The sequence below is a fragment of the Phascolarctos cinereus genome, unplaced genomic scaffold (genome assembly GCF_003287225.1).
Source record: "Phascolarctos cinereus isolate Bilbo 61053 unplaced genomic scaffold, phaCin_HiC Scaffold_5;HRSCAF=322, whole genome shotgun sequence".
In the NCBI taxonomy this organism is placed as follows: domain Eukaryota; kingdom Metazoa; phylum Chordata; class Mammalia; order Diprotodontia; family Phascolarctidae; genus Phascolarctos; species Phascolarctos cinereus.
This window is the reverse complement of record NW_027555958.1, coordinates 106,202,726-106,229,778: the sequence shown is the minus strand read 5'-3', so window position 1 is coordinate 106,229,778 and position 27,053 is coordinate 106,202,726. Positions and strand designations below refer to the sequence as shown.

At 36.2% G+C, this 27,053-nt stretch overlaps 1 protein-coding gene across 5 annotated transcripts in view; it reads left to right on the top strand.

Annotated features, from left to right (window-relative positions):
• STXBP5 (syntaxin binding protein 5) overlaps nucleotides 1-27,053 on the top strand; it is a 218,665-nt gene that overhangs the window by 118,349 nt on the left and 73,263 nt on the right. For all 5 annotated transcript variants that reach the window (XM_020986570.2, XM_020986569.2, XM_020986574.2 and 2 more), the window contains exons 10-18: nucleotides 2,105-2,259; nucleotides 9,038-9,110; nucleotides 10,572-10,719; nucleotides 10,826-10,893; nucleotides 11,210-11,250; nucleotides 12,374-12,594; nucleotides 15,950-16,128; nucleotides 24,265-24,390; nucleotides 25,672-25,823. In XM_020986570.2, coding sequence (XP_020842229.1) covers nucleotides 2,105-2,259; nucleotides 9,038-9,110; nucleotides 10,572-10,719; nucleotides 10,826-10,893; nucleotides 11,210-11,250; nucleotides 12,374-12,594; nucleotides 15,950-16,128; nucleotides 24,265-24,390; nucleotides 25,672-25,823 — 1,163 coding nt within the window. The remainder of the gene's footprint in view (nucleotides 1-2,104; nucleotides 2,260-9,037; nucleotides 9,111-10,571; nucleotides 10,720-10,825; nucleotides 10,894-11,209; nucleotides 11,251-12,373; nucleotides 12,595-15,949; nucleotides 16,129-24,264; nucleotides 24,391-25,671; nucleotides 25,824-27,053) is intronic.

Sequence of the window (27,053 nt, the reverse complement as noted above, 5' to 3'; positions counted from 1 at the left end):
TTTCCATGCTGAGCAAATTAAAAGACTTTTTTTTTTTTATCAGTTGCTTTAAGAGTACCTGTTTGTATCAGAACATGTCAGGAATGTCATCAGGGCCAAACAAGCAGAAACAAATTTTCCATATCTTCTCTGGCATCTTTCATTTTCTTTTTCTGTCATTTTCACCAATCTGATAGGTTGAAGTAATACCTCAGAGTTGTTTTAGTTTGCATTTCTCTAATTGGTAGTGATTTAGAGCACTTTTTCATGACTATTGATAACTTTGATTTTGGTCAGAAGTATTTTTAAAAGAACTATGTGGCCCTGAAAGTTTTCTTTCTCTCCCTGATGAATCAGAAAATTTTTGAGTAGGTTGTGTTTCTCCACAGTGCTCCTTGATATTCCTCCTAGCCCCACCAGCTCAGGCATACATTTGTGGTTGCACAGTAAATATTAGCCAGATATCCCCTTAGTTTCATAGAACCCAGGAAGCAAAAGGAAACCTTGTCTTGTATTCACCTGTGGAACACTAGCCATGCTATTCACCGTAAGTTAGACTTATTGAATGTGTACAGTGAGCCTGACTTCTTTGGAGACATTAGGCCCTCATATTACTTATATAATCAAGGTAAGGTAAGCTTTAGTCTTAAAGATAATTGTGGAACTCAAGACCATAGAGATACTGATATGGAATCTTTATAAACTACAGGTCCAATAAAGCCTCCAAACAGTTGCTCTTCCTCCTTCAGAAGAGGGCCATTTCAGTTGGGGCTTGTATCCCTGGTGGGAAGCTTCTGGGAGAGTTGTGGAAAAATACTACCTCAAAGCTTTTATATGATGATAATAGTAATTATTACTCCCCTGACTTTGGAGTATTTCATCTTCTGGATTTCTAGTATTTGATTTTTAAAATTAAAAAACTTATATTCTTATTTGTATTATATTTATCTGTGCACACATAGCATAAACTACTTGTGAACAGGAACTTCGTGTTATTTATTTTTGAGATTCTACCTAGTATGATGTGTACTAGGTATATAAAGTGCATACTATCTGACCAATAATAAATTGTTAGATCTAGCTGCTGAATGTGAAGGATAGAAATATGGCAGAACAAAAGAAACACGCTTCCTTTACCTATGTTTTTCAATCAACAAATATTTATTGATCGCCTACCATATATACTAAACACTTTTAGAGATATAAGAGAAGCTAAAAAATGGGGCTATACAATTTATTTTAATGAAACATGACTCAGATTCTTGGAACAGATTATAGGATATATTGCATGATATAACTCAGACTGATAAATTTAGTGATGTCAATTCTAAGAAGTTAAGAGAAGAGAAAGATTATTGAGGGTTTGGTGATTGAGGCAAGCCTTCATGCAAAAAGTATAACTTTGAACTATGAAGGGAGGGATATGGTTTACATAGGTAAAAAAATGAGAGAGGAAGGCATTTTTAATATTGAAAATATCATGAATAATGGCAATAAAGTAGATATCAACATACTGTCTTGTCTGGAGTTAGAGATCCAAGTTCGAAAGTAATTGAAAATATAGTTTGATAGGTGTGATGGACCAGATAATTATGGGTTTTAAAAACTTCATTGGGGAATTTTAGACTTTATAAGGTATATAGTTAAGGAATAATAAACAGTGTGTTTTAGGAAAACTCATTGAGCCACATTGTTGATGATTTAGAGAAGAACCTGGAATTGGAGACAATTGCTTTTGACCCTGTAATGAATTAATGGGAGTGTGACTGAGGTAGTAGTGCTATTAGAATGAGAGGCATGACAAGGGAATGAACCTCAGCAACACTTAAGAGGATCCATTGCTAGGACTTTGCTTTTTAATTAAATCTAGGAGAAGAAAAAAAATATGAATGATAAGAGACGGCACAATGATAGCTCATACTAAAATATAAAGAACATTTTTCCTTATCATAGATAAGCTTTTAAAAACTTTTTTTTGGTTGTGACAAAATTAATATGGATTTTTTTTCATAATAATAATTCATTAATATATAGATATTTTTGGTAATTTTATCAAATGATAGTAATGTATGAGAAACCCAATCTACACATTTCATAACCATAAGTGTTTCTTTTTCATTTTCAGGGAACCTTTTATCATTCTTTCAGGAGGTTTGTCCTATGATACTGTAGGAAGGAGACCTTGTTTAACAGTTATGCATGGGAAAAGCACAGCTGTGCTGGAAATGGACTATTCGATTGTTGATTTTCTTACACTCTGTGAAACACCGTATCCAAATGGTGAGCTATATAATATCCCTTAATCTCTGTTTTGTACAGACTTCTGATTTCATTGGCATAGAAACTCCCTTAATGAATGCAGATCACTAGCTAGTTTGCCAATTGCATATAGTCTTAGAGAGTTGCCTGGGGCACTGAGAAGTGAAGTGATTTGCTCAGGCTCAAATAGCCAGTATATGTCAGAGGTATGATTTGAATTCCAAGACTGTCTCTCTAGCCACTGTGCCATACTGCCTGTACTGCATTTGCTGTCACTTGTTGTTCAGTTGTGTCTGACTTTTAGATCAGGGGTCTGTGTCACAAGAACATTCCATTACTGTGGGGTGAGGATGCAGCTGTCACAGTTTCTAATTTTATTGCTTTCCCTAGTGCCTTTTCTTTCTGGTCTTTGTTTTCATTTGTGTGCTGTGGAACCATTGCACTATTATTAATAAACTTCCCTGTATCCTAAGTGTTTTCTTTTCAAATCCCTTACATCTGCTGGGTTCTCTCATGTCTGTTGATGCACTAAGCCAGATAGGAGTTGGTGTGTTCTTTGTTCTCTAATGCCACTTCAAAATCCTCTCTCTTCCATTATGACTCAGAAACCTCTCCTTTTAGGTTTAATCCATCCATCGATAGTATTCTGTCCTGATCCTTTTAGCTGTGATCCACCAGGCCAATCATTGTCTACTTTTTTTTTAACTTGGAAAGTTTTGTTAATATCATTGTGGGATTAAAAGCATTTTTCTCATTTATTGGTTAAAATTTGTCTAAAGTTTCTCTTCAATGCTTGGCTAACTATGGAAAACAGTTTTCTGAATGAGACTATTTCCACCCCTTCAATGAATCAGAACATCTTATAATACTAAAGTGAAGAAAAAGCTTTATGTGTTAATAGAAACCAGGGTATCTCCTAAGTCCAGTTATTTCCAGTGTGTCTGAATTTAAAAATCCTGTCATAAAATATAGACTAAGTAAGGAAATGAATTCAAGGGTTATCTGAAGATCATTTAGATTAGGCTAGTTTTAACAACTAATCAATATGTTTTAGGGGCGTGGGAGAGATCAGGATTATTGAGGTATTATTTTATCATCTCCCATCACAGGAAAATCAGAGCTGTAGTACATGTAAGCTGAGATAGCTTCTATACCATATATATTATTTTCCTGTATATGGTTATTTTTAATTCGTTCTCATAAGTCTGTTCATGGTGCTAATATTCCATTACTTTCTTGTGTCACAATTTGTTCAGATGTTTCCAAATTGAAGGTTATATACTATATTTCCAGTTATTTGGAAGCACAAAAAAAATGGTATTTGGTATATGAAACCTGCCTTTATTTGACTGCCTTGTTTTATATGCATAGTATTTGGATTTCTGGGTCAAAGGGTAGGTACATTTTGTCACTAAGCATAATTCCTGAATAATTGAACTAGTTCTACATCAACAGTGTTACTTTTTTGCTGTAAACCCCACATTTGCTGTTTTCGTATTTTCTTATCTTTGCCAATTTTCTGAGGCCAATTTTTTTCCAGCCAAAGACAATGTTTATTAAAGATTCTCCAGACTCTTAAGGAATCTGAGCTCCTGTGAGCTATTGGTTAGATTGGAAGAATCTGAGCAGTGGCTAGATTATAAGAATCTGAGCACCTTAATGGACCTTATGTACAGAAAGATTGTGGGAGGGATCTAGGAGTGGCCAAGTAGTCTTTGGGGCATGTGAGGTAATAGAATGCCAGGGACCTAGACCATGTGGCCAAGGGAGAATGGAGCCTACCTATGATTAAGGGTAGGAAGTGGCCAGAGGGCTTAGGGAGGTAAGACAATGGAGGGCTAGGCTAGGGTAAGGGTTACTGAGAATTGGGAGATTGGGTGAAGCCACAATGAAAGGCCAGTTAATGGGATTATAGCCTCAGGCTAACACCAGAGATCTGACCATGTGGGAAAGTCCAGGGTTTTTTCTTTTCTGGGGTCCAGATCCTATCCTCATCATTCCCCACTCAAACAAATGGGACCCAAATTCTTTTGGGATAAGGGGCAAAGGTCTCGGCTTCTGAAACTGCTTCCTGTTAGCAAGGGGCATAGAGCTGTTTCTTGGCTGCTGCCATGGACAGGAAAAGACCCAAGGGTGCTCCTGGCAACTCTGGCAGTGGGGAAACCTGCTTTTGATGCCACAAGGAAATTACTCAGAGAACTCATGTTCTCTGTCTCTAGCCCTTTCCTTTCTTTTTCTTTCCTTTGCTGCTACTAAGTTTCTGTTGTTAAAAACTCCAAAAGCTGTCTCCAATAATTGGGACTGAGGTGTTTGGGGTCCCACTGCCAGTTTCTTCAGTTTCCTCCTAATATCTGGGGCAGACCGATTAATGAAATACATGCTAAGGATTGCTGTTCCTCCTATAGAGTTGGGATCCAAATTTGTATACTTTTTAATAGCTTTTACTAGCCTGTCTTGGAAAAGGGCAGGGTTTTCCTTTTCTCCCTGAGTAATTTCCTTAATTTTTTGAAAATTTACTTGCTTTTGACATGCAGTTCTTAGGCCTTCTAACAGGCAAATTACCATATAGTCTCTCTTTCCTCTATCCTTGGTCTTCTGATAATCCCATCCTGGGCCAGTAGTGGGAACAGCAGCTGTTCTTGGGAGGTATTTTGTGGGGTCATTGCTAGCCAAATGATCCCCAAATATTTTGAGCTTGTTCTCAGATTCTCCTCTTCTCCTTAGTGATACAACAGGTGCACGTCCCCCCCAAGAAAGCTTGAATTGTAGGGACACCTCCCTAAAGCCCTCAGTAAACTTAGTGAGAACTTCTGAGTATCACCCCAGTTTCTTTTTAACCTGAATGAGGTCTGAAATGGAGAATGGAATGTGTACCCTAGTTGTCTCATTGGGGGAGGCAGGAACTTCCCTTAAGGGAAAAAGCCCTGAAAATGCTGTGGGAATAGGGGCTGGGGAGGAAGGGAGATAGGAAGTCACACTTCTTGTGAGCAGGGGACTGGAGAATGCCAGCTGGCTAGGGGAAAAATCAGCTGCACTGGAGGAGGGAGAGGGTCCAGGAAGGAGATACCACCTAGACTGGGGCTGAGGCCAAGATCTGGGTGGTCCTTGCCTCAGGGTGAAGGGTATGGGAGGAGGTGCCAAAGGCAAGACCCTTGTCCTGAGTAGGGGTCTCCTCTGGAGCAGGGGCCTGGGGAGAAAATGCAGGGTGGGAGATATGGAATGAAAGGGAGTAGGCTGGAGGAAAAAGGAAGGAAAACCAAGGGAAAGAGGGAGGAGCATGGGAAACGGGGGAGCAAAGGGAAAATAGGGGGGGGTGAGGCCTGCCCGCTGCCCCAGGAGTCAGCCCTTCCCACTGCCCTGCCCTACGAGTCAGCCCTGCCTGCTGTTCCCTGGAACCTGCTGCTATTACCTTCATACCATGGGTCTGGTAGTGCTGTGCTGACCTTGACTCCAGGGTGGCAGATAGGATGGAGAGCTTGGGAAGGACTCCCCACTTGTCAGGACCCCGAGGCTGTGGGGGATGGATAGAGGGGCACAAACCTCAGGAACAACCCTATTCCATGGGATGAAAGTCAGAAGGGCCAGGACAGACTGCCACAGAGGAAGGGCACCTTGGCACATATAGGAAAATGGGGAGGTGGTGCTGACAGAGGCTGGGAAAAGGGAGCTGCTATAGTCCTGGGGGCCATAAAAAGATGGTAATCCAAAAAGTCTAGTTGATCCCCATTCCCCATTTGTGGGGTGACTCTAGCTATGACCATCCTACAATCTTTTCTGAGAATGAAGAATGAGCAAATTCAACAAAAGTCATTATGTAGGGAATCTCCACCCATTTTTCCTTCTCTGTGACAATATCATTTTAACTCTGAGAGAGTATTTTGCTGTAATGTCCCCCACATGTGCCATGCCTCCTAATTTTCCAAGTGATACTGAGGCCAAATGATGTTACAAAAGAACTCCGGCCTTTTCTTTTTAAATTCTTTAGAGAAATTACATTTTTCCAAATTTTGTAAAAGACAGCCCAAAGGGAATCTTCGAGAATTGAAAAGGTGTGTGGGAGCTGGAAGTCCCTCCCTCCTTAAAAGAGGATTTGGAAATAAGCCTCAGGGAAACAAATAGAAAAACCAAAAGCCCAAAAAAGTACCTGAAGTTTTCCCAATTCCCTAGAACCAGGAGAATTGAGAGGATTGAGCCTACGCTTCCAGATATGGATTCCGAAGGTATGCCCAGGTCCATGGTCTTGAACAGACCCGCTGGACCAAGAGCCTAAGAGTGTCAGGCTGAGTATGAGACAGCCTTGTAACTGTCTGCCCAAAAAGCACCTCCAAGCCTTCCTAGGTGCTTGGAGAGTGACCCCAACTATAGGACAGGAAAAAAGGGGGAGGGGAAGTTTATATACCTTCCAGTCTTAGCTGGAGAAGAGCTTGGAATTAGGCAGTTCTTCCCAGTCAGAGAACCATATGATGATGCATCAGGTTTAAGGGTGCTGGAACCTCAAAATCACAACACATGGGTGCTGTCCGAAAGAATTCGACCCAACCCTTCTTTCAGTCAAAGACAAGGTTTATAAAGATCCGCCATATTAGCCAGGCTCTTAAGGAATCTGAGCGCCTTTGAGCTATTGGCTAGATTGTAAGAATCTGAGCCTTCTTTTTTCTTTTTTCAAGAAATTTTCTAGTTGATTCAAGTAAACTTCAACTTCTTGTCTACTTCAACTTCTACCCTTATATTTGAGGACTTCAAACACCATCACCTTCCTAGCGATCAGTTTCCTCAACACCTGTGACCTTCACTTTCATTCCCTTTTGAACCATCCACACGGCTGATCATACCTTAGATCTCACCATTCCATAAGTGTGTCACTTGTATGATTTTTGAATTGACATTTTCACCTCTGATCATTCATTTCTCCTTTCCTCCTAAATATATTTTGCATCCTTAAGAGAAGCTTAAATTTTTCTATTCTTCTCTGTTTTTCCAGTCCCTCACTAGGTCTCACTTTCCTGTCATACTCTTGACTCTATAGTTAATACATTCTTTAAAAATCTCTCCCTCCCCCATCTCTGTCTCCCCCCTTTCTCTATTTATATGTGTGTGTTAATATTCAACCCAGTTTTCAGATTCCACCTGGATATTTCATCATCATATCAGTCTACTTGTCTAAAACAGTATTCATTATCTTTCCCTGCAAATCTGCTCCAAACTTTTCAGTTTCTTTTGAGATGATTACCATCTTCTCAGTTACTGTGTTTGAATCTACAAAGTGTTAGCCTTGACTCTTCCCTTAATTACTCTGCCCCTTTCAGCTACCACTTTAATTCAGATACTTATCACTTTTTGCCTGCATTAGAATAGCATCCTAGTTGGTCTTCCTTTTTCCAGGTGTGTTCTCTCTCTCTCTCTCTCTCTCTCTCTCTCTCTCTCTCTCTCTCTCTCTCTCTCTCTCTCTCTCCTCTCTCTCTCTCTCTCTCCCTCCCTCTCTCTCTCTCTCTCTCTCCCTCTCTCTCTCTCTCTCCCTCCTCCCTCTCTCTCTCTCTCCCTCCCTCTCTCTCTCTCTCTCTCCCTCTCTCTCTCTCTCTCTCCCTCTCTCTCTCTCTCTCTCTCCCTCTCTCTCTCTCTCTCTCTCTCTCTCTCTCCTCTCTCTCCCTCTCTCTCTCTCTCTCTCTCCCTCTCTCTCTCTCTCTCTCTTCTCTCTCTCTCTCCTCTCTCTCTCTCTCTCTCTCCCTCTCTCTCTCTCTCTCTCTCTCTCTCTCTCTCTCTCTCTCTCTCTCTCTCTCTCTCTCTCTCTCTCTCTCTCTCTCTCTCTCTCTCTCTCTCTCTCTCTCATCTCCCTTTCATATAACTGCTAAAATAATTCATCCCAAAGCACAGTTTTCTGGCTATAACATTCTACTGCTAAAAACAAACCTTTCATGCCTCCTCAGAGCCTCCTCAGTCTAACATTTAAGGCCTCTGCAATATGACTTTTTCCAAGCTTGTCTTATTCCACTTACCTTCAAGAACTCAATTTTGTCACCAGAGTGAACTACTTGTAGTTCTCAGAATATTAACCTCTTCATCTATACCTTCCAAAGTCTTTTTCTTCCTTTAAGGCTCATCACTAATACCACCTCCTCAGGAAAAGATTTTCTTGATTTCCCCAATCATTAGTACTATCACTCTCCTCGGTAATCTTGTATTATACATATATATGTGTTTATATATTTAATAAATATGTATACACACAAACACATATACATATGTTATAACCCTTATAGTAGATGAAATTCCTTGGGGACAGAGCCTGTTTTATAAAAGTTTTAACTTGTTTTCCTAATAAACCTCATTTATGTTACTATATTTTTGTTAAGTTTTGGTAAAAGCTTTCAAAGAAAACACACGTAACTGTTTGTATGCAGACGTGTTCATAAGTGCCCATTAAAATGTAGCCAGAGTTGTCATTATCCCCCATTCAGCATTTAATGTATCTATCAATAACAAGCAAAAAGAATCTCTTAATTTTTTTTTGTCCTGTAAACACTTGTATAGCTATGATACTGAAATGGTGATAATTAAATTTATAAATATTCTGATTTTCATTTATATTTTCTTGATAATATGTAGGCATAGGAATTTGAAATATTATGAAAGTCATTGTATTAGCAAAATTTGCTTCATAACATCAGGGAGTCAGAATGTTAGATAAAGTTTTTGGCAAAGTGAAACAAGTGACAACTAAAACTGTCATCAGGAAATTTCTAAATTCCATTCTATTTTCTTATGTTTTCAAAAAAAATTTTTTTTTGTTTTGGTATTTTAGATTTTCAAGAACCATATGCTGTGGTTGTACTTCTGGAAAAGGATTTAGTACTTATAGACCTTGCACAAAATGGGTAAGATTTGTGACTTTGAAGGTAGCAAAAGGATTAATTTGTAGTAGAATTCAGTATTGAAGTTCTGTGATTGATTTCAACTGAGCAGTTTCTGAGTTATTTTCTTTGCTTGAGTTGAAAGAAATGCCCTTTCTCTGGTGAAATTTTCTTCTTTCTAGTGAATAAAATTGTTATTTCCCAACTTTGTTTTATTACAAATTCCAGAATCCTACCTTAAAACAGTGTACAAGAAAATACAATTTTGTAGAACAAAAAACCCCGAAATTATTAGAAGATTCATATAGTCCTGTAATTATATATCCTTAAGTAATTTCTTAATATTACCTTAAAGTTCATTTTAATTAAATAATTGAGAAACCTAGTGGTACTTCTTTCACATTAGGTATGTAAGAAGATTTTGCTAGTGAACTTAGCACTATCAAAATTTCACTTTTGTTTTTGTATATAACCATTACTCAGCACAGTGTCAGATACAAAGTAGATTCTTAATAAATGCTTATTGATTGATTAAAAGTGAATTAAAAAGTATAAAATCATTATTTTAGCTAAATTGTGAACTCTGTGGTGTGTTACTATTAGAAAGAGCTTTAGGAAAATACCTGTATCATAAAATAATTTTTATTTACTATGTTGTCAGTACAAAGTTAATTTTTTATTTTATATCATGTCTTACCTATAGGAGCCTTCTGTTGCCCCACCTTTCCCCCGTTACACTCCCCCCCCACCCCACCCCCCACTTGCTCTTTTTATTGAGAAAAGTTTAGGTTAACTAAATACTAAATCTTATTTAGGATGCATAAATGACTGTGGTGAGTGGAATGGTTTCTGGTTCTTTTGATCTTATTAAAGAACTCATTGCTTTAATCTAAATCATTGTTTATTTAGTATTTTGTGTATATTAGATGCTTTAAAACCATACATTTTATTAATTCAAAAGACTTGAAGTTAAAAGGGAGCATAGCTCTATCCTCTTCATTTTACAAATGAGGAAACTATCCAATATGAACCTTTGTAGTTAAATTTGAGGTTAGCTCTAAGACAAGGAGAGAAGAGTAAAAAATAAATGTGTGCACCTTCGAGTATTTTATACCTTTTATTTAGTTTCATACTTTTCTAAAGACCTATTTTGGGCATACTTGGAAGAGTTCTACATTTCATAGCACAATGATTTAAATAATACTTTCCTATGGTGAAATCTATTTACATTTATAGGGTTGCATTTAAAAAATAGAATACAACTTTAGCCTAAATTGTTTATATTTCACATTCAAATTGTTGTGTGATTGTTTTGAGGATTGTATAAACTTTAAAGCTGTGACAAAATTTTGATTTTTGAACTTATTACTTTTCTAAATCTAATAATAGATATTTAGAATAATTTGCGTTTTTGTTTTGCATTCAAATGCTAAATAATTTTTGTTTCAAATTGTTTTGATTTAATTTTTTTTTCCTGTTGTAAAGGTATCCTATATTTGAAAATCCCTATCCCCTAAGTATACATGAATCTCCAGTTACCTGTTGTGAATACTTTGCTGATTGCCCTGTGGATGTTATCCCTGCACTTTATTCCGTTGGAGCCAGACAGAAACGCCAAGGTTACAGCAAAAAGGTACTTTGTATTTATTTTTAGCATCTGAATATATTTATATGAAGTTGGTAGCTGAATTAAATGAGTCCTGTGATTCATTTATATAATGCTATTTCTTTTCTTATAGGAGTGGCCTATTAGTGGAGGTAACTGGGGATTGGGTACTCAGAGTTACCCTGAAATTATCATCACTGGGTAAGTAAGATTCTAATTTGACCAAATCATAAACTTCACCTAAATATGATTTTGACTAACTCAAACAGTCCTTTGCATTGTGATATTTGTGTAATTAGTAGTACAGTACAAAGATATTACTTTGAAGGGCATGTTATTTTGACATTAATTTTTATCTTTTTTCTTTATCATGGCAAAGCAATTCTTATTTTTTTTATTAGAAAATGAACATGCAAAATTTAAAGCTGGCAGGTATTCTTTATACTGAGGAAGAAACATGTGTGGATATTTTTGCTTATGCTTTTACCACATTCTTGCCTCATGCTTGATTTCATAGGCATGCAGATGGGTCTGTCAAGTTCTGGGATGCCTCTGCAAGTAAGTGATTTAGATAATTTTCAATTATTTATATTTGATATGTCAAATATATATATTCTCTTTGTATAATTACTTATTATGATCCTTTAGAGTAATCTTTTTAGCAAACTTTAAATGAGATTAGCTTTAGTGTCCCATATTTAAATGTTTTCAAGATTGAATAAACATTCAGTATACCTAGGTCAATGCATTAGCAGAGCAAAAAGCTATGATTTCATCTTTGTGAAAAATCATAGTATTCAAATTTCCTCCATCTAAATACATCACAATCTATCCGTAACGTATAGTCTTACAGTGTTTCATGATGGTTAGAGAGGTTAAGTGACTGCCCCATGGCCACACAAGCTTATATGTCAGAAGAGAGACTTGAACCTGTGTCTTTTGAATCAAAGTCCAACACTTTATTTACTCTTCCATGATGACTCTCATTAAATGAACCTATAAGTGTCTTAATTAATCAAGAGCAATCTCAACAAAAAAGTACAGATTCTTTCATTTACTTCTATTTTTCTTCTCCAACACAGAGATATTTGAGAGGAGAAAAGCTATTTTTCTTGATAGTGGAATACTCTAAATAATTTCAGATCCTGGTCGCTAATTTAGGTCATAAAATTTCTGCTGCATAGTTACAGATTTAGTATAAAGGATTCTTCCAGTACTTCCTTCTTACAATTAACATGTACTTATTGGTATTTGTTAGTGATCCGGTTGATAATTGGACAATCCCAAAATAAATGTGGGATATTTTGCTATCTAAGAATATGTAATGACAGTAATGAATTTTTTTTTCTGTAAGGAAACTTTATTTTTTATACACTAAAATGACTGTCTTCTTACATACATGTAGGTTTACTAAAATGAGTAGTGTATATACATTGTTTTAATTTTCCATTGTCTTATATCTGTTTAAATAAGTGAAATTTTCAAGATATTAGGATCTCTTGTGTTGGTAATTACTAATGTAGCCATACATCTATCTGGGCCATACATAGAAAATATCCGTTGAGATGAATGTTGTTCATGTGAGGAAAAGTCATTAATGATACACAGTAACTGGATGAATAATGTATATAGAAACATCATTTGATTATATTAATTTGTATAACATTTCTTTTCTTTCTAGTAACACTTCAAGTACTATATAAGCTAAAAACATCTAAAGTATTTGAAAAATCAAGAAATAAAGATGACAGACCAAACACAGACATTGTAGATGAAGATCCATATGCCATTCAGATAATTTCATGGTGTCCAGAAAGTAGAATGCTGTGTATTGCTGGTGTCTCAGCACATGTCATTATCTATCGGTTCAGCAAACAAGAAGTGACAACAGAAGTTATTCCGGTAATAGGCCCTTATTTGTGTAAGGTTTCCAGTGCCTGCCTTTTTTCAAATTTATGAATTATTTAAAACTTTTGTACTATGAATGTTGTTCTCCAAATGTTTGACATTAGTGGTTATTTGTGGGGGTTATTAAACACCTTTTTAGGGGCAGCTAGGTGGTGTAGTGGATAGAGCTCCAGCCTTGGAGTCAGGAGGACCTGTGTTCAAATCTGGCCTTAGACACTTGACACTTACTAGCTGTGTGACACTGGGCAAGTCACTGAACCTCAATTGCCTTACCAAAAAGCAAAAATAAATAAAATACCTTTTCTAAGGCCTTTTACAGAGAATTGTTAGATCAAGAGTTCTTAATCTTTTTTGTATCATGGACCCCTTTGGCATTCCAATGAAGCCTGTATACCCCTTCTCCAAATAATGGTTTTAAGTGCATAAAATTAAATGCATAATATTACAAAGCAGATTATTGAAATGCAGTTAACAAACTATTAGAGGGGCAGCTAAGTGGCGCAGTGGATAGAGCACCCACCCTGGAGTCAGGAGGACCTGAGTTCAAATCCGGCCTCAGACACATAACACTTACTAGCTGTGTGACCCTGGTCAAGTCACTTAACCCCATTGCCTAACCAAAAGAAAAGAACTATTAGAGAAAAAAAGTTCATGACCCCTAGGTTAAGAACCTTTGATTTAAATCTTTAAGTAACTTTTTTTTAAAATCTTCTAAGGACTTTTAAAATTTATGACTCTCTAGGTGTGATATTAACTTCATATAAATTATATTCAAAAGCATAATTGCTTAGAAAAAACTAAATTAGGATTAATTATGTTCTTTTGCATCCCTAAAGTCTGCCTTCACAGTATACTTATGAAGTGTATCTGTGAATGAGGAAACAGCTTTTGGAGTAAGCATCAAGCTATCATTATTTGCAGTAAGGAAACACTTAAAGCTTTGCCAGTAAATACAAGGATAAAACAAGGATATACTACTTTTCCCCACTGTTACTTGACATGGTTTAAAAATGTTATTAATGATAAAACAGTTGAAAGAATTGGTAGCCTTAACACAAGCAAAAAAACAAGACAGAATTATCCATTATACAATGGAAAAGGCACTGAACTTGGAGTCTCAGGACTTAAGTTTGAATTTCAGCTCTGCCACTTATTAACTTTGTGACCATGAGATAGTCATGTAACTTCTTGGGACCTCAGTTTCTTCATCTGTAGCATGAGAGAATTAAACTAAATGACATCTAGGGTCCTTTCTAGCTCTAGATTTCTGATCTGAATTCCTGTGATTGTATCCCTACTTAATAATGATGTAGTGACTTAGAAAAGCCCAGCTAAACAGCAAAGCTGATAATTGAATAATTGAAATAATAAAAAGCTTTGGGAATGTAGCAAGCTACAAAGTGAACCTACATAAATCAGTACCACTTATTTAGTAATAGCAAAATGAAGGGGATCTAATAGAGAGGATAACCCCATTCTAAATAACTATAAAACACATAATATATCTGCAAGTTAGTCTCAAGGCTTGTGTAGATACATTTACAAAATACTTTTTAAAGAAAAACAGCAAATAATTGGTTGTCTATCTATTGCTTATGGTTAAACTTAATCAATATAATAGATGATGAGTTCTGCATTGATTTGTTTTTGTTTTGTTTTTAAATTTATTTGTTTGGTTTTAGTTTTCAGCATTCACTTCCATAAGATTTCGAGTTCTAAATTTTCTTCCCCTCACTTCTCTGCTTCCTTCTCAAGATGGCGTGCTATCTGATATAGGCTATACATGTACATTCATACTAAACACATTTTCACATTAGTCATGTTGTAAAGAAGAATTAGAACGAGTGAGAGAAACCACAAGAAAGAAGAAACAAACAAAAAAAAGAGAAAATAGTATGCTTCAATCTGCATTCAGACTCCATAGTTCTTTTTCTGGATGTGGATAGCATTTTCCATCGTGAGTGTTTTGGAGTTGTCTTAGATCCTCGCATTGCTAAGTGTATCAAAGGTAGTCATGGCACAATGTTGCTGTTACTGTGTACAGTGTTCTCCTGGTTCTGCTTATTTCACTTTGCATGAGCTCGTACAAGGCTTTCCAGGTATTGGCAAAGAACTACTATTAAACACCAAATTCTAGAATAACTGGAAAGCAGTTTGGTAGAAATTAGATTTAGATTTACATCTTATGTCGCGATAGGCTCCAAATGGATACAGGATTTGTAACCAAAGATAACCAAAGATAAAAAGAGCCTGTTGGTTATGTGAAATTGGAAAGCTTTTTTCACAAAATCAGTACAACTAGGTAAAAAAATCTTTGCCTGAAATATCTATGATAAATGTCCAGTAACCAAGATATAGAGGGAACTGATATAAATATGTAAGACTAAGAGCTACTCTCCCAGTGTATAAATGTCAAAGAATAAGAACAAAAAGTTTTCTAGCAAATTGCAGGCCATTACTAGCCATATGAAAGATTTCTTCCAATGCCTAATAAAAGATATAGAAATCAAAACAACTGTGACATTTTACTTCATACTCAGCAAATTGGCAAAGATGACTGAAAAAAATGAGAATAGTCAGTGTTGAAGGAGTAGTAGTCCTTTCTAGATATCAGTTTGGAAATTCTGGATAGCAGTTTGGAATTATACTTTAAAGAAAAAAAGAGAGAGATCCCACTAACAGGCATAATATCCCAAAGGAGATCAATGATAATAAACAAAGGTTATACATGTATATACATATATCTACATATATGTACACATATATACATCACACACTCCAAAATATTTATAGCAGTACTTTTTGTAGACCTGGAAATAAATGCCATTGATTGGGAAATTTCCAGACAAATTGTGATACTTGAATGTAATGGAATACTATTGCACTATAAGAAATTACAAATCTGAGAAAAATACAGAGAACCATAGAAAGACTTATGTGAATTAATGCAAAGTGAAGTAAACATAAACTGAAACTATGTACAATAAATTCAGCAACTAAATGGAAATAACAAAATAAGTTACAAAACAGAATACTATAAATATAGTGACTAGGTTTGGTCTTGAGGAAGAGATGAGAAAATGCATCTGTTTTCCTTCTTTGCAGAGGTAGGGGCCTATAGGTATACACTGTCACACACAATGTCAGGCTTGGTTGGCATGCTTGTTAGTTTTACTGAACTTTTTCTTCTTTTTTATTTGTAACAAAAGGATACCTCTCTTGGTAGGCAAGAGAGGAATGATATCTTGGGAAGTGAAAGTGATATAAAACATATCAATAAAAATAAAGTAAGCAGTATAGAGAATTCATTAATTGCCTATTGCTTTTTATTTTTTCTATTTTGCTATAGATGCTTGAAATACGACTATTATATGAGATAAATGACGTGGACTCACCTGAGCTTGAACAAGTTCCACCATTGCCAACACCTGTAGGAGGTTCCAATCCTCCACCTATTCCTCCTCAGTCTCATCCATCAACTAGTAGCAGTTCATCTGATGGACTTCGTGACAATGTCCCATGTTTAAAGTAAGTTTTAAGTACTTAGAAATTTTGAGGGGCTATGGTATTTTACTAGTGTTTCTTATCACTTATTTGGATGTAATGTAAATTCTGGTAAAATGATATTCTAGTGGTTCTGAGGTAGAATAGAAACAAGATTATCTTTTTTGAGTTTGACCAATGTTCTGGTCACACAGTGTTCTGACAACAGTACCAATGGACATTATGTAATAGGGTATTTAACTATTAAGGACTTCCTCCCAAAGCTCTGAAATTCCCCTGAATGTATTAGACTTGATATATTTATCCAGGTCTTTTTGAAGCTCTTTGTAATTTTGTGCTAAATTTGAATGTTTTTCACATTTTCTAGTTTTCCGCCCTTAATGTATCTTTTCAGTTTGTATTCATAAGTATCTCCCAGTTTCATTATCTGTTTTGAGGAACCATGAACAGAAACATATACAGCATCCAAAGGTCAGATGTATCTTAGCTTAGTGCTGATGTTTTGTTTATTTCCTTCTTAATGGTTAATTTTGTTACCCTCTTTGATCATACCAATGTATTTGGGAGATGTATCCTTTTCTTAGGGCATAACTAGAAACTTTTAAAATATAATTTAGATTACTTTTTGCCTAAATGCTTATTACTATTGAAGCTCATATAGAACTTGCTATTTGCTCACATAGTCTTTAGAGATCATTCTGTAATTTATCCTGCTGGTTTGGTATTTCCCTACCTGAAATTACTATCTTTTGTAAACTGTGAAATGTATGTGTGTACTTTCAAATCAACTATAAAAACACAATATAAGACCCCTCTCAGGACTGAACTCTGAGGTCTGAACTGTTAACTCAATCATATACTAAGAAATTCATATATACATTGTATAACATCTCCTGGTCCCTTATTCTTTAAAGACCATTTGGAATAGTACTACACCTAACCTCTTACTTATTAAAGAGAGAGGCAAGTAATTATTTTAGTCCTTTTTTATCTCCTTTCTACCATCAGTGACCATTTGTACACTGTGATAATCAAGTAGCCTTATCGATTCTGGCATTTTGGCTTTGGTGTATTTAAAGAAAGTAATGATTGACTTCTATATGTTTACAATATGTTCCTTCCAATTCTTTTTTGACATTTTGTTTGTTTCTCTGCTTTTCCCTATTGGGAAGTACTTAAAAATGTTCCCTTTGCCTGGGAAAATAAAAACAAAAACAAAAAACCAAAATCTCTTCCTTTGTCAGTGAGCCTTTCAAGACATTCCTTTTCCTTTTATGCTATGGTGTCTCCAACATGTGATATATACTTTTCATATCAGTCAGTCAGTTGTTAAAGTTTAATAAACATCTATATGCAAAGCACTATTTTAGGTACTAGAGATACAAGTACAAAAATTGGAACAGTCCCTGCCCTCAAGCAGGTTGTATTTAGGAGGAAACATGTTCATAAATTTCTAAGTTATTTCAGGTAGATTCTAAGTAATTTCAAGTAGTAAATTCAGGTTCTGGTTGCTGAGGGGTAGAGGAAGCAGGCATGAGAAACAGTCTCATGTAAGATGTGAAATTCAAGGAGAGCTTTCAAGAATTGTGAATTTTAAGAAGAGGAAGCGAGGACAGAGTGTCTTTCTGGCTTTGAGTGTAGCCTGTGTAAAGGCTGTTCAGTAAACTCCAGTGACTCCCTATCAGTCACCTCCAGTCTCAAAAATGAAATCTTCTCTTTTAGCGTTCAAAGACCTTTGTAACCTCACTTCTTATCTTTCCAGTCTTCTTTTACCTTACTCACCCCCACATACGTTTTGATCCAGTGACAGGAGGTCTCCTTACTCTTCCTTATACAAGACATTCCATTTCCTGACTCCAGACAAAATCTATGCATCTCTAATAAAAAGAAAAATAATGAATTACAGGAGTGGAAGGAGACTTTGCACCAGACATTTCTAATGAAGGAATTACATCCAAAATAGGCAATAGAGAATTGACCCAAATCTATTGTACCAAGACCCCAAGATATGGTTAATTAATGCTCAAAGCATATGAACAGCTTTCAGAGGAAGAAATTCAGGCTCTCAATAGCTATATATAAATAAAATCACTAGTAATAGAAGACACGAAAATTAAAACAACTCAGAAATATCACCTTATATGCATCAAAATGCACAGAGACAGTAAATGAGTGTTGTGAGAGAGTAAAGAAGGGAAGACATTTAGTAGAGCTGTAAATTAGTTCAACCTTTTAGGAATACTAGAAAAGTTAGTTAATTGTTCATACCTCTTGATTTAACAATCCCACCACTGCATATTTACCCTAAGGAGATTAAAGACTGCACTGTTTGTAGTTAGAAAAAAAGCTATAAACATTACCCCATGATTTGGATGGCTGAACAAATTGTGGTGTATGAATGTAATAGGGTGATATGCCCTGTGAAGCTGGTTGGTCCTTCGTATTTGAAGAGAACCAAAATGGCATCTCTCTTTTGGGATCAATCTACAGAGTGTCTGACTCACTGATCAGAGCAGTATGACCTTAGAAGGTTCTACCAGAGGTTGGACACAAACAGCCCATGTGAACATTTAGTATGGAGATGTCTCTAAATTTGTGCATCTTACATTTCTTTTGAGGTACTGCAATTCTACTTTGTGCATAGAGCACAGCTCCTTTGATGCAGACATGGCATGTTAGATGATCCCGTGCCATTGTCTCCCCATGTCTCACAAATGATGCCAAAGTCATTCAGTGTCCTTGAGAAGAGTGTCTTTGTATTGCTTCTTCTGACCTCCTTGTGAGGACTTGCCTTGTGTGAGTTCTCTGTAAAAGTCTTCTAGCCAAATGTGCATTTGACATTTGAACAACATGGCCAGCCCATTGGAATGGCACTCTCAGAAGTAGGGTTTGAATGTTTGAAGTTATGCTTGAGAATGGGCCTCAGTGTCTGGTAGCTTGTCTTGCCAGGTGACCTTCAGGCTCTTCCTAAGACAATTCAAATGGAAGCAATTAAATTTCTTGGCATATACTGCCCAGTATTCACAGGTATATAACAATGAGATCAGTACAACAGCTGTGTAGAATCAGTTTGGTAGGCAGGCTAATAATATCTCTTCTCTCCCACACTTTCCTTTGGAGCCTCCCAAATACTGAGCTATCTCTGGCACTGCACATGTCAACCTCATTATCTATATGTACATCCCTGGAAAATATGCTACCCAGGTTAGCAAACATATCCATAGCATTTGAAATTTCTCCATTTGCTGTATATTAATGGCGTGTGTGGTGCTGGATGGTGGAAAATCTTGGTTTTCTTGGTGTTAATTGTCAGGCCAAAATTAGCACAAGTGGCAGAGAATCAATCCATACTTCACTGCATCTCACCCTTAGAGACTGCATTGAGCACACAATCATTTGTGAACAAAAAGTCATGTGCAACCTCTCCATCTGCTTTAGTCTTGGCTTATAGCTTTTTCAAGTTAAGTAATTTACTTTTGGCATGGCAGCTGATCTTGATGCTATTTTCATCCTTATTGAAGGAGTCTGACAACATTGCACTAAAAAGCATGGGAGCAAGCACACAGCCCTGCTTCACTCCATTGGTGACTGGGAAAGCACTAGAGCATTGCCCATTATCTAGAACCCATGGCATACTGTCATGGAACTGGCATACAATGCTAATGAACTTCTCAGGGCAACCAAATTTTACTATGATCTTCCACAAGCCCTCATGACTGACAGTATCAAAGGCCTTAGTCAGATCAATGAACATTGTATACAGACCTCTGTTTTGCTTTTGGCATTTCTCCTAGAGTTGTCAGGCAGCAAATACCACATTGACTGTCCTTTGGTCCTTTTTGAAGATTCGTTGGCTCTCGGGTAAATGACCATCTTCCAGGTGAAGGATCAGCCTGTTAAGGAGGACTTTGGCAAGATTCTTGCCAGGAGTGACGAAAAGAGAGACCCCTTCTGTGATTGTCACAGGACAGCCTATTTTCTTTTCCTTTATAGAGATGGACAGTGGAGGCATTCTTGAACTCCTGGAGGATAATCTCTTCTTACAGTATAACCTGGAAAATTTCAGTCAGCTTTTGTATGAGCAGTGAACCCCCTGGCTTATAAATCTCAGTTGGAATAGAATCAGCACCAGAAACTGCCATATGAGAGAAGTGTAATGGCATTCAAAATCTCTTCTTCAGTTAAAAGTTTGACTGGAGAGGCTTCAGTGTGAGGTATATAGTCAGTGGCTTCCACATTGGTTGATGGAGCCTGTTGAGAACACTATGGAAGTGTTCAGCCCATCTCTTCAAGATCATGTCCTTACCACTGATCAGTGTGGCTCTGTCAGTACTGAGTAGTTGAGATGCACCATGGGTCTTTGGTCCATAAATAACCTTCAGGGCATCATAGAAGCACTTTGGCTTCTTATTATCAGTATAAAACTGATCTGCCTTCTTACTGATCCAAGAATCCTGCATTTCTTTAAGCTTCACTTGTACTTTACTTTTGCTTGTGTAGAGATGGGTAAACTATCCTGATGGTAAACCCTGTTCTGTGAAGCACAACAAATGTGAAGAATTCAGAGAAGTATCAGGGAAAAAAAAAACAATTTTTATGAAGGCAAGTTAGGGAGTGAAGTGGATAGTGTTGGATTTAGAGTTAGTAAGACCCAAATTCAAATCCTACTTCAGACGTTTAATAGGTGCATGACTCAGTGCTAGTTATCTAAGCTTCCTCATCTGTAAAATGAAGAGGTTGGACTTCTGGCCTCTGTGTTCCCTTCAGTTTCTAAATCTATGCTCTGTGATTGTGTGAACAGATGCAGAGTGAAGTAAGCGGTAGCCAAAGAACCGTACACACAGTGGTTACCATGCTGTGAATGAAAACACCAGTGGCAATAAAATTCAGGTGAAAATACAGTAACTAATGTTGGTTCCAGATGGCTAAAATTAAAACATATTTCCTTCCTGTTAAAAAACTTTAAAGTATAAGAATGCAAAGTTACTTGTGTTGTATAACCACACTATTTGTTGGTTTTGTTCAGCTATTTTATGTGCAAGAATCTTGATTGGAAAATAATTGATGGGACCAAATTATCAATTAAAAGTTAAAAAAAATTACTAAATGGCTTTGCGTTTACCAGAGAGAGTGCAGTTGTCCAGATAAATGAAATTCCTCCATCATTTTTATATCGTGCTCCTGTGCTAGACTTGTATCTTCATCTATTTTCTCTTTCCAGTGTAGTGGAAAGAACGTGGATACTAGAGTCAGGGGACCTGGGTTTAAAACAATCCTGCCTCTCTGTGACCTCAACTAACTCTGTGATTTGAGCAAAGTATTTAACCTACCTGGATCTCAGTTTTTCACCTGCCTAGTGAAAGACTTGGTCTAGATGGCCTCTCTGATGTCTTCCAGCTCTCTAAATCTGTGTGATCCTAAGTTTTAATAAACTAATGGCAATGTTACTTCTGTTTCTGTCTCTATTAGTTGCTAGTCAAATGTTCTTTACCATGTTTATCTCCTACTTATTCCAGGATTTCCTATCATGAATAGACATACACACAAACATGTAATGTGCACATGTGCACATGTATACAATATGTATGTGTACCACACATATGTTTGTATATACATGTATTTTTTAATATACAAAGCTACTGTATAGTGATAATTAAGAATGCTTTTATCTATAACAAATGAGAATAGGGTAGGGGCCAGAAAGTACTTATGGTACTCATTTGCATTTCAGTGGCTAGGAGTAAGTTAGAAGCACACCTTAGTGCACAACAACATTTCTGCCTTTGTGAAGGTTTGACTGCAGTTGAGGAGGGCACAGTGGGGCTAAGGCTTTTTATGGTGCATATAAGAATCCCATTCCAGGAGGGAAGATCCTGTCATAGAGGATGGAGAGGAACTCACCAGTGGTGTGGCTCCTGGCATGATAGTATCATTGTGGGGTTCTTAAATTTTAGGGCTCAGGAACCCCAGTCATCCTACCTTACTTATGGCTCTGATACTCCAACATCCTTCCTCCCCTTTTTACCTATCCTGTTTTTTTTAATAAAGTATATCCTTTGAGAGTCATAAATCTCATCCCATAAACTTTAGTAATATCTCAACTCCGTAAGTGAATCTTTGATCTTATTGATCACAGTCAATTCTTGTCAACTCTTACACGTGTCCTCTCATAAGTTAACAGCAAGGGATACATCCAGTGTACTAAGGATGTTCCTCTTTTTCTTGACATTGTGAGGCTAGTAGTAAAGTATGTAGATCTTCGAACAGTCAGCCCTTGTTCTTGCCACATGATCACTTGGTCTGCTTTTTGATCACATGCTCCTTTGATGACATCTTTTATCCAGGTTCTTCTTTGTAGTTGAGACTTCTTTTTACATGATGTTCAGTTTTTATTTTCTCATCTGTAAGATGAAGGTGTTGAATCAGACGGCCTCTGTTGGCCTCTTGCAACTCTGAGAGATTTTTGTCTTCCCTGACTTACAGCCTTATAACACTACCAGTACAATACTGGCATTAAAATGATGGGCCTTCATCTCTGTGAGAAGTTTGAAATCATTAAAGGAAGTCTAAGATTTCCTGAAGATAGTCCAATAAGGCTCTCTTTCTCCCCTTGTTTAATTCCAGGCCCAATTCGTTGTCCATCTATAATGTCTTTTCCAAATACCAAATAGTTTTTCTTTCTTTTTGCCTATGTAACATTCTTCAACTGACAGACCTGGAACAGGTCAGTATTACCCCTGCTCCTTCTTCCCTCAACCCTTTGGTTCTTCATCTTCTTTTTATTTTTTGTCTTCCTATTAAAGCATAGCCTTCCCTCATTGTTTTGAAAAACACTTCATTCTCTATAACAGCCTAGAGACTTGAGAAGTCTTGTTTAAGCCTCTTCACCTTCTCTTCTAGGAGACTGAGTTATCTGAACTTTGAGCATAGATAGTCATTTGGCTGTGGCAGAAATGGAGACATCATTCAATCAGTGCAGGTCACTGCAGACACCACCCTATCCTAAGTGAGATCATCAGTACTTTTCTATTAACAGCTTCCCTGGAAAATTGCTGTGACAAACTCTTTTGGGTACCTTTATCTACTGGCTTGTCAATCTCTTGAAGATGTCAAAGAGCATGGGTTTGAATACCACCTCTGCCACTTATTACCTTTGTAATTTTGAGCAAGTCATTTAACTTCTTTAGGTGTCAATGTCCTTATCAGTAAAAAAATGAAGAAGATTGATTTTGATGTGTTTTAAGGTCCTTTACTATCTAAAACTATGAGCTTTCTCAACATATTAGCACTTTATTACGTGACAGGTACATTTGGCTTTCTTTTCCTTTTTTCACTCACTTTTTACCTGCTTTGCCTTAACAACTGCCTTTTTGTTCTCCTCCTGTAGCTAGATTCATTCAATTCCTCAAGTCCTCCCAAATGTCCCTTCCCAAATCCATGCTTTTTTTCGTCCCACAATTCCTAAGTCTTCCAAATCATCTTCATAAGTCTTCTTCCTTCAGAGCAAGTGCTTCTATTTCTTGAAAGCCAGAAGTAGAATTTTCTTTTGTGAAAGGTATTTCTACTCTTTGATCTTAAGTGGCAGAACTAATAGCAATAGGAAAGAGTTGCAAAAATAAGAATCCAGTTTGGTGTAAGAAAAAAAATGCCATAATAATTCATTGTTAAAAAATTGGAATGTCCCTACCTCAAGAAGTAGGCAAGTTACCCATCACTGAATACCTTCAAGCAGAAAATGGATAACCACTTCTTAGGAATTATAGAGGGAATTCCTTTTCCGAGTATTTATGTAATAGAAGTAATCTGGGAGTGCCTTGTTCTTGTTATGGAGTTTATTAATCTCATGTCTAGTCAGATTGGGCTCAATAACTTCCCCTTCTGCTCAATGCCTATAACTCTTGTGATATTTGTCACTAATCAGGCACTTATATAAGGTCTTAAAATAAGGATATTTATCTTACATGCCTATATAAAAACTTCTACAGGGCAATTTTACACCTTATAATTTTTGCTTATTTTGCACAATGCCTTCAAAATACGTATTCTCAATAAAAAGTTGTTAAGTGAATCAATTAATATTATGTTTTCACCTAAAGCTTCAGGATAATGAATAATTAAAAGGAGAGTAGAAATAAAGTAATGCATTTTGGTTTATTTCAGGGTTAAAAATTCTCCTCTAAAGCAGTCTCCAGGCTATCAGACAGAGCTGGTTATTCAGCTTGTGTGGGTAGGTGGAGAACCCCCACAACAAATAACTAGCCTTGCTGTCAACTCCTCCTATGGCATGTAAGTATAAATTGAGTTTATTACCAATATCTTCATAATGTGGCTTTATTCTTTCTTCTCTTTATCTAAATTATAAATTGATACTGTTATAATATCGACATCTTTTTTGTGCGTATGCACTTTATTCTATAGTAAATAATCTTCTTTGATAACATTGCACTGACATAAAAGTAGTTGATAAAGCAATGTAATACTTAGGGTAAAATTGTAATATTATTTTATCCACCCCTGGAGTATTTATCTTGACACTTTGGTCTAATAGAAATTCTTGGAAAGCATCTTGTTGTTCTTTCTATAGCATGACCTAATTTGTAACAATCTATAGCATGAACCTAAAATACAGTGTTGTAGTTGGATGCTGTATACATACATATATATATATGTATATATATATATATATATATATATATGTATATATATATATGTATATATATATACACATATATACATACATACATATATATATGTGTGTATATATATATACACATATATACATATATATACACACACACACACACATGCATGTAGATTTAACAGTATGTGTAAAAATATGTATATATATATATATATATATATATATTTGTCTGTATATAGGGACAGGTTCTGATCAGTGCAAATAATGAATCTCATAAAGTGGTTGTGTGTCTTCAAATTCATACTGTTCAAAGTTATAATTATGTAAAATATAGTCATTGGTTCCAGCATAATGGAAAGATGCAGTGCTAATTCAAATATTGTGACCACATCAGAGGATTCATTATTCACACTAATAAACACCTAGCTGTAATTATTTTTGTAACCCCTAATGAACTTGTAAACAGATAAATAATGGAAATAGTGTATTACACACAATATATCAAGGATTCTTTGACTTATTTGGTATGAAAACTCCTTCTACTATTTTATCTCACAACTTCTCTCTATCTAATAGACATAGAAAGCTGCCTTAGAATCAGAGCCACTAGGTAACTTTCTTGTAGTCTAATATCTACTAAGCATCTGAGGCAGGATTTGACCTGTTGTGTTCCTGACTCCAAACCCATCATTCTTTCAGCTATGCCATTCTACTTCTCTAGTATATTATTTAATTAGGTTTTATATAGGATACAACAAAGCATAGCTCCATGAACATGTTAATTAATTTCTTGTACCATAATATTGAAAAGAAAGTCTGCTAAATGTATATCTTTATTTTCCTATCACAAATGTTAAAATGGAATTTTACTAATTAGTTCTCTTTTTCTTTTGAAACTTAATCTTTTTTTATTTCTCTATTCCCAGAGTAGTTTTTGGCAATTGTAATGGTATTGCAATGGTTGATTATCTCCAGAAAGCAGTGCTTCTCAACCTTGGCACCATTGAATTATATGGTTCTAATGATCCTTATCGACGAGAGCCCCGATCACCACGCAAATCTCGACAACCATCAGGAGGTAAGAACAAAAATGGTGCAGTTCAAGGAAAATTTGAGACCTTTTTTAAAACCTCTAAACTATTCATTGTTTCTGTGCAATAAATACAAGTCATTCAGTTAAGTTAAAAAAAATCTCTTTAGGGGCTAATTGGGTGGCCTAGTGAATAGAGCACTGGCCCTGGAATCAGGAGGATCTGAGTTCAAATCCAGCCTCAAACACTTGACACTTACTAGCAGTGTGACCCTGGGCAAGTCACTTAACCCCATTACCTAGCACCACCCCCCTGCCCCGCAAAAAAAAAAAGTGCTTTGTGAAAACTTCCAAGTCTTTATCTCATTATTTCTAAGGTTTGTTTTTAATTTCTAAAATTAATTTGTTTACATATAAAACTCTTTATGTAACTTTTCACAGTCTTCATTCTTCAGATAAATCAAAGGTTATTAATTTTTTGTATGTCATGCACTACTTTGGGAGTCTGGTTAAGCCTGTGGATGCTTTCTCAGAGTCACATTTTTAAATGCATAAAATATGGAGGATTACAAAGGAAAGAAATTCCATTGAAATGCAGTTGTCAGAATACTTTTTTTTTAAAGTTAGCAGACCTTATGTTAAGTACCCCAGTCTAATAATGATCATGACCATAATTATGAATTTTCCTAATACATTATAAAAGCTTTTTAAAAACAATTACTTTGTTGCCATTTTTTGTTTGCTGTTTTTTCAAGCATGACAGATCATCATTTCAATTCAGCAATTTGGTAAGTGCCTACTCTGTGCAAGGCACTGTCCTAGGAGCTAGGAATACAAAGACAAAAAGAAACACTTCCTAAACTCAAGGAGCTTATATTCTACTGGGGAATATATACAGGGAAGTAAATACTATAATTTGAATAGTGAGAAAGCATTAACAGCAAGGAGGATCAGAAAGGGCTTCATAGAAGAGGTGGCTCCCAAGTTGAGCCATAAAGGAAGACAAAATGTGTATATAAGGAAAGAGAGCTTTAGACCCACCAGCTAGTCTCTGTGAATATTTGGTGATAGGATATGGAACTTTGAGTTTAGTGAATAGTAGTTTGACTACAACGTAAAGTTTGTGAAAGGGAAGGGATAGTAGAAAATAAAGCTGGAAATGTAGTTAGGAGCTATGTTGTGCAAGGCCTCAAATTCCAAGAGGATTTATATTTGTCCTAGAGTCAATGGTGCATCATTGAGGATTGTGAGGAAACCTCTTCCTTTGTAAGTTTATTT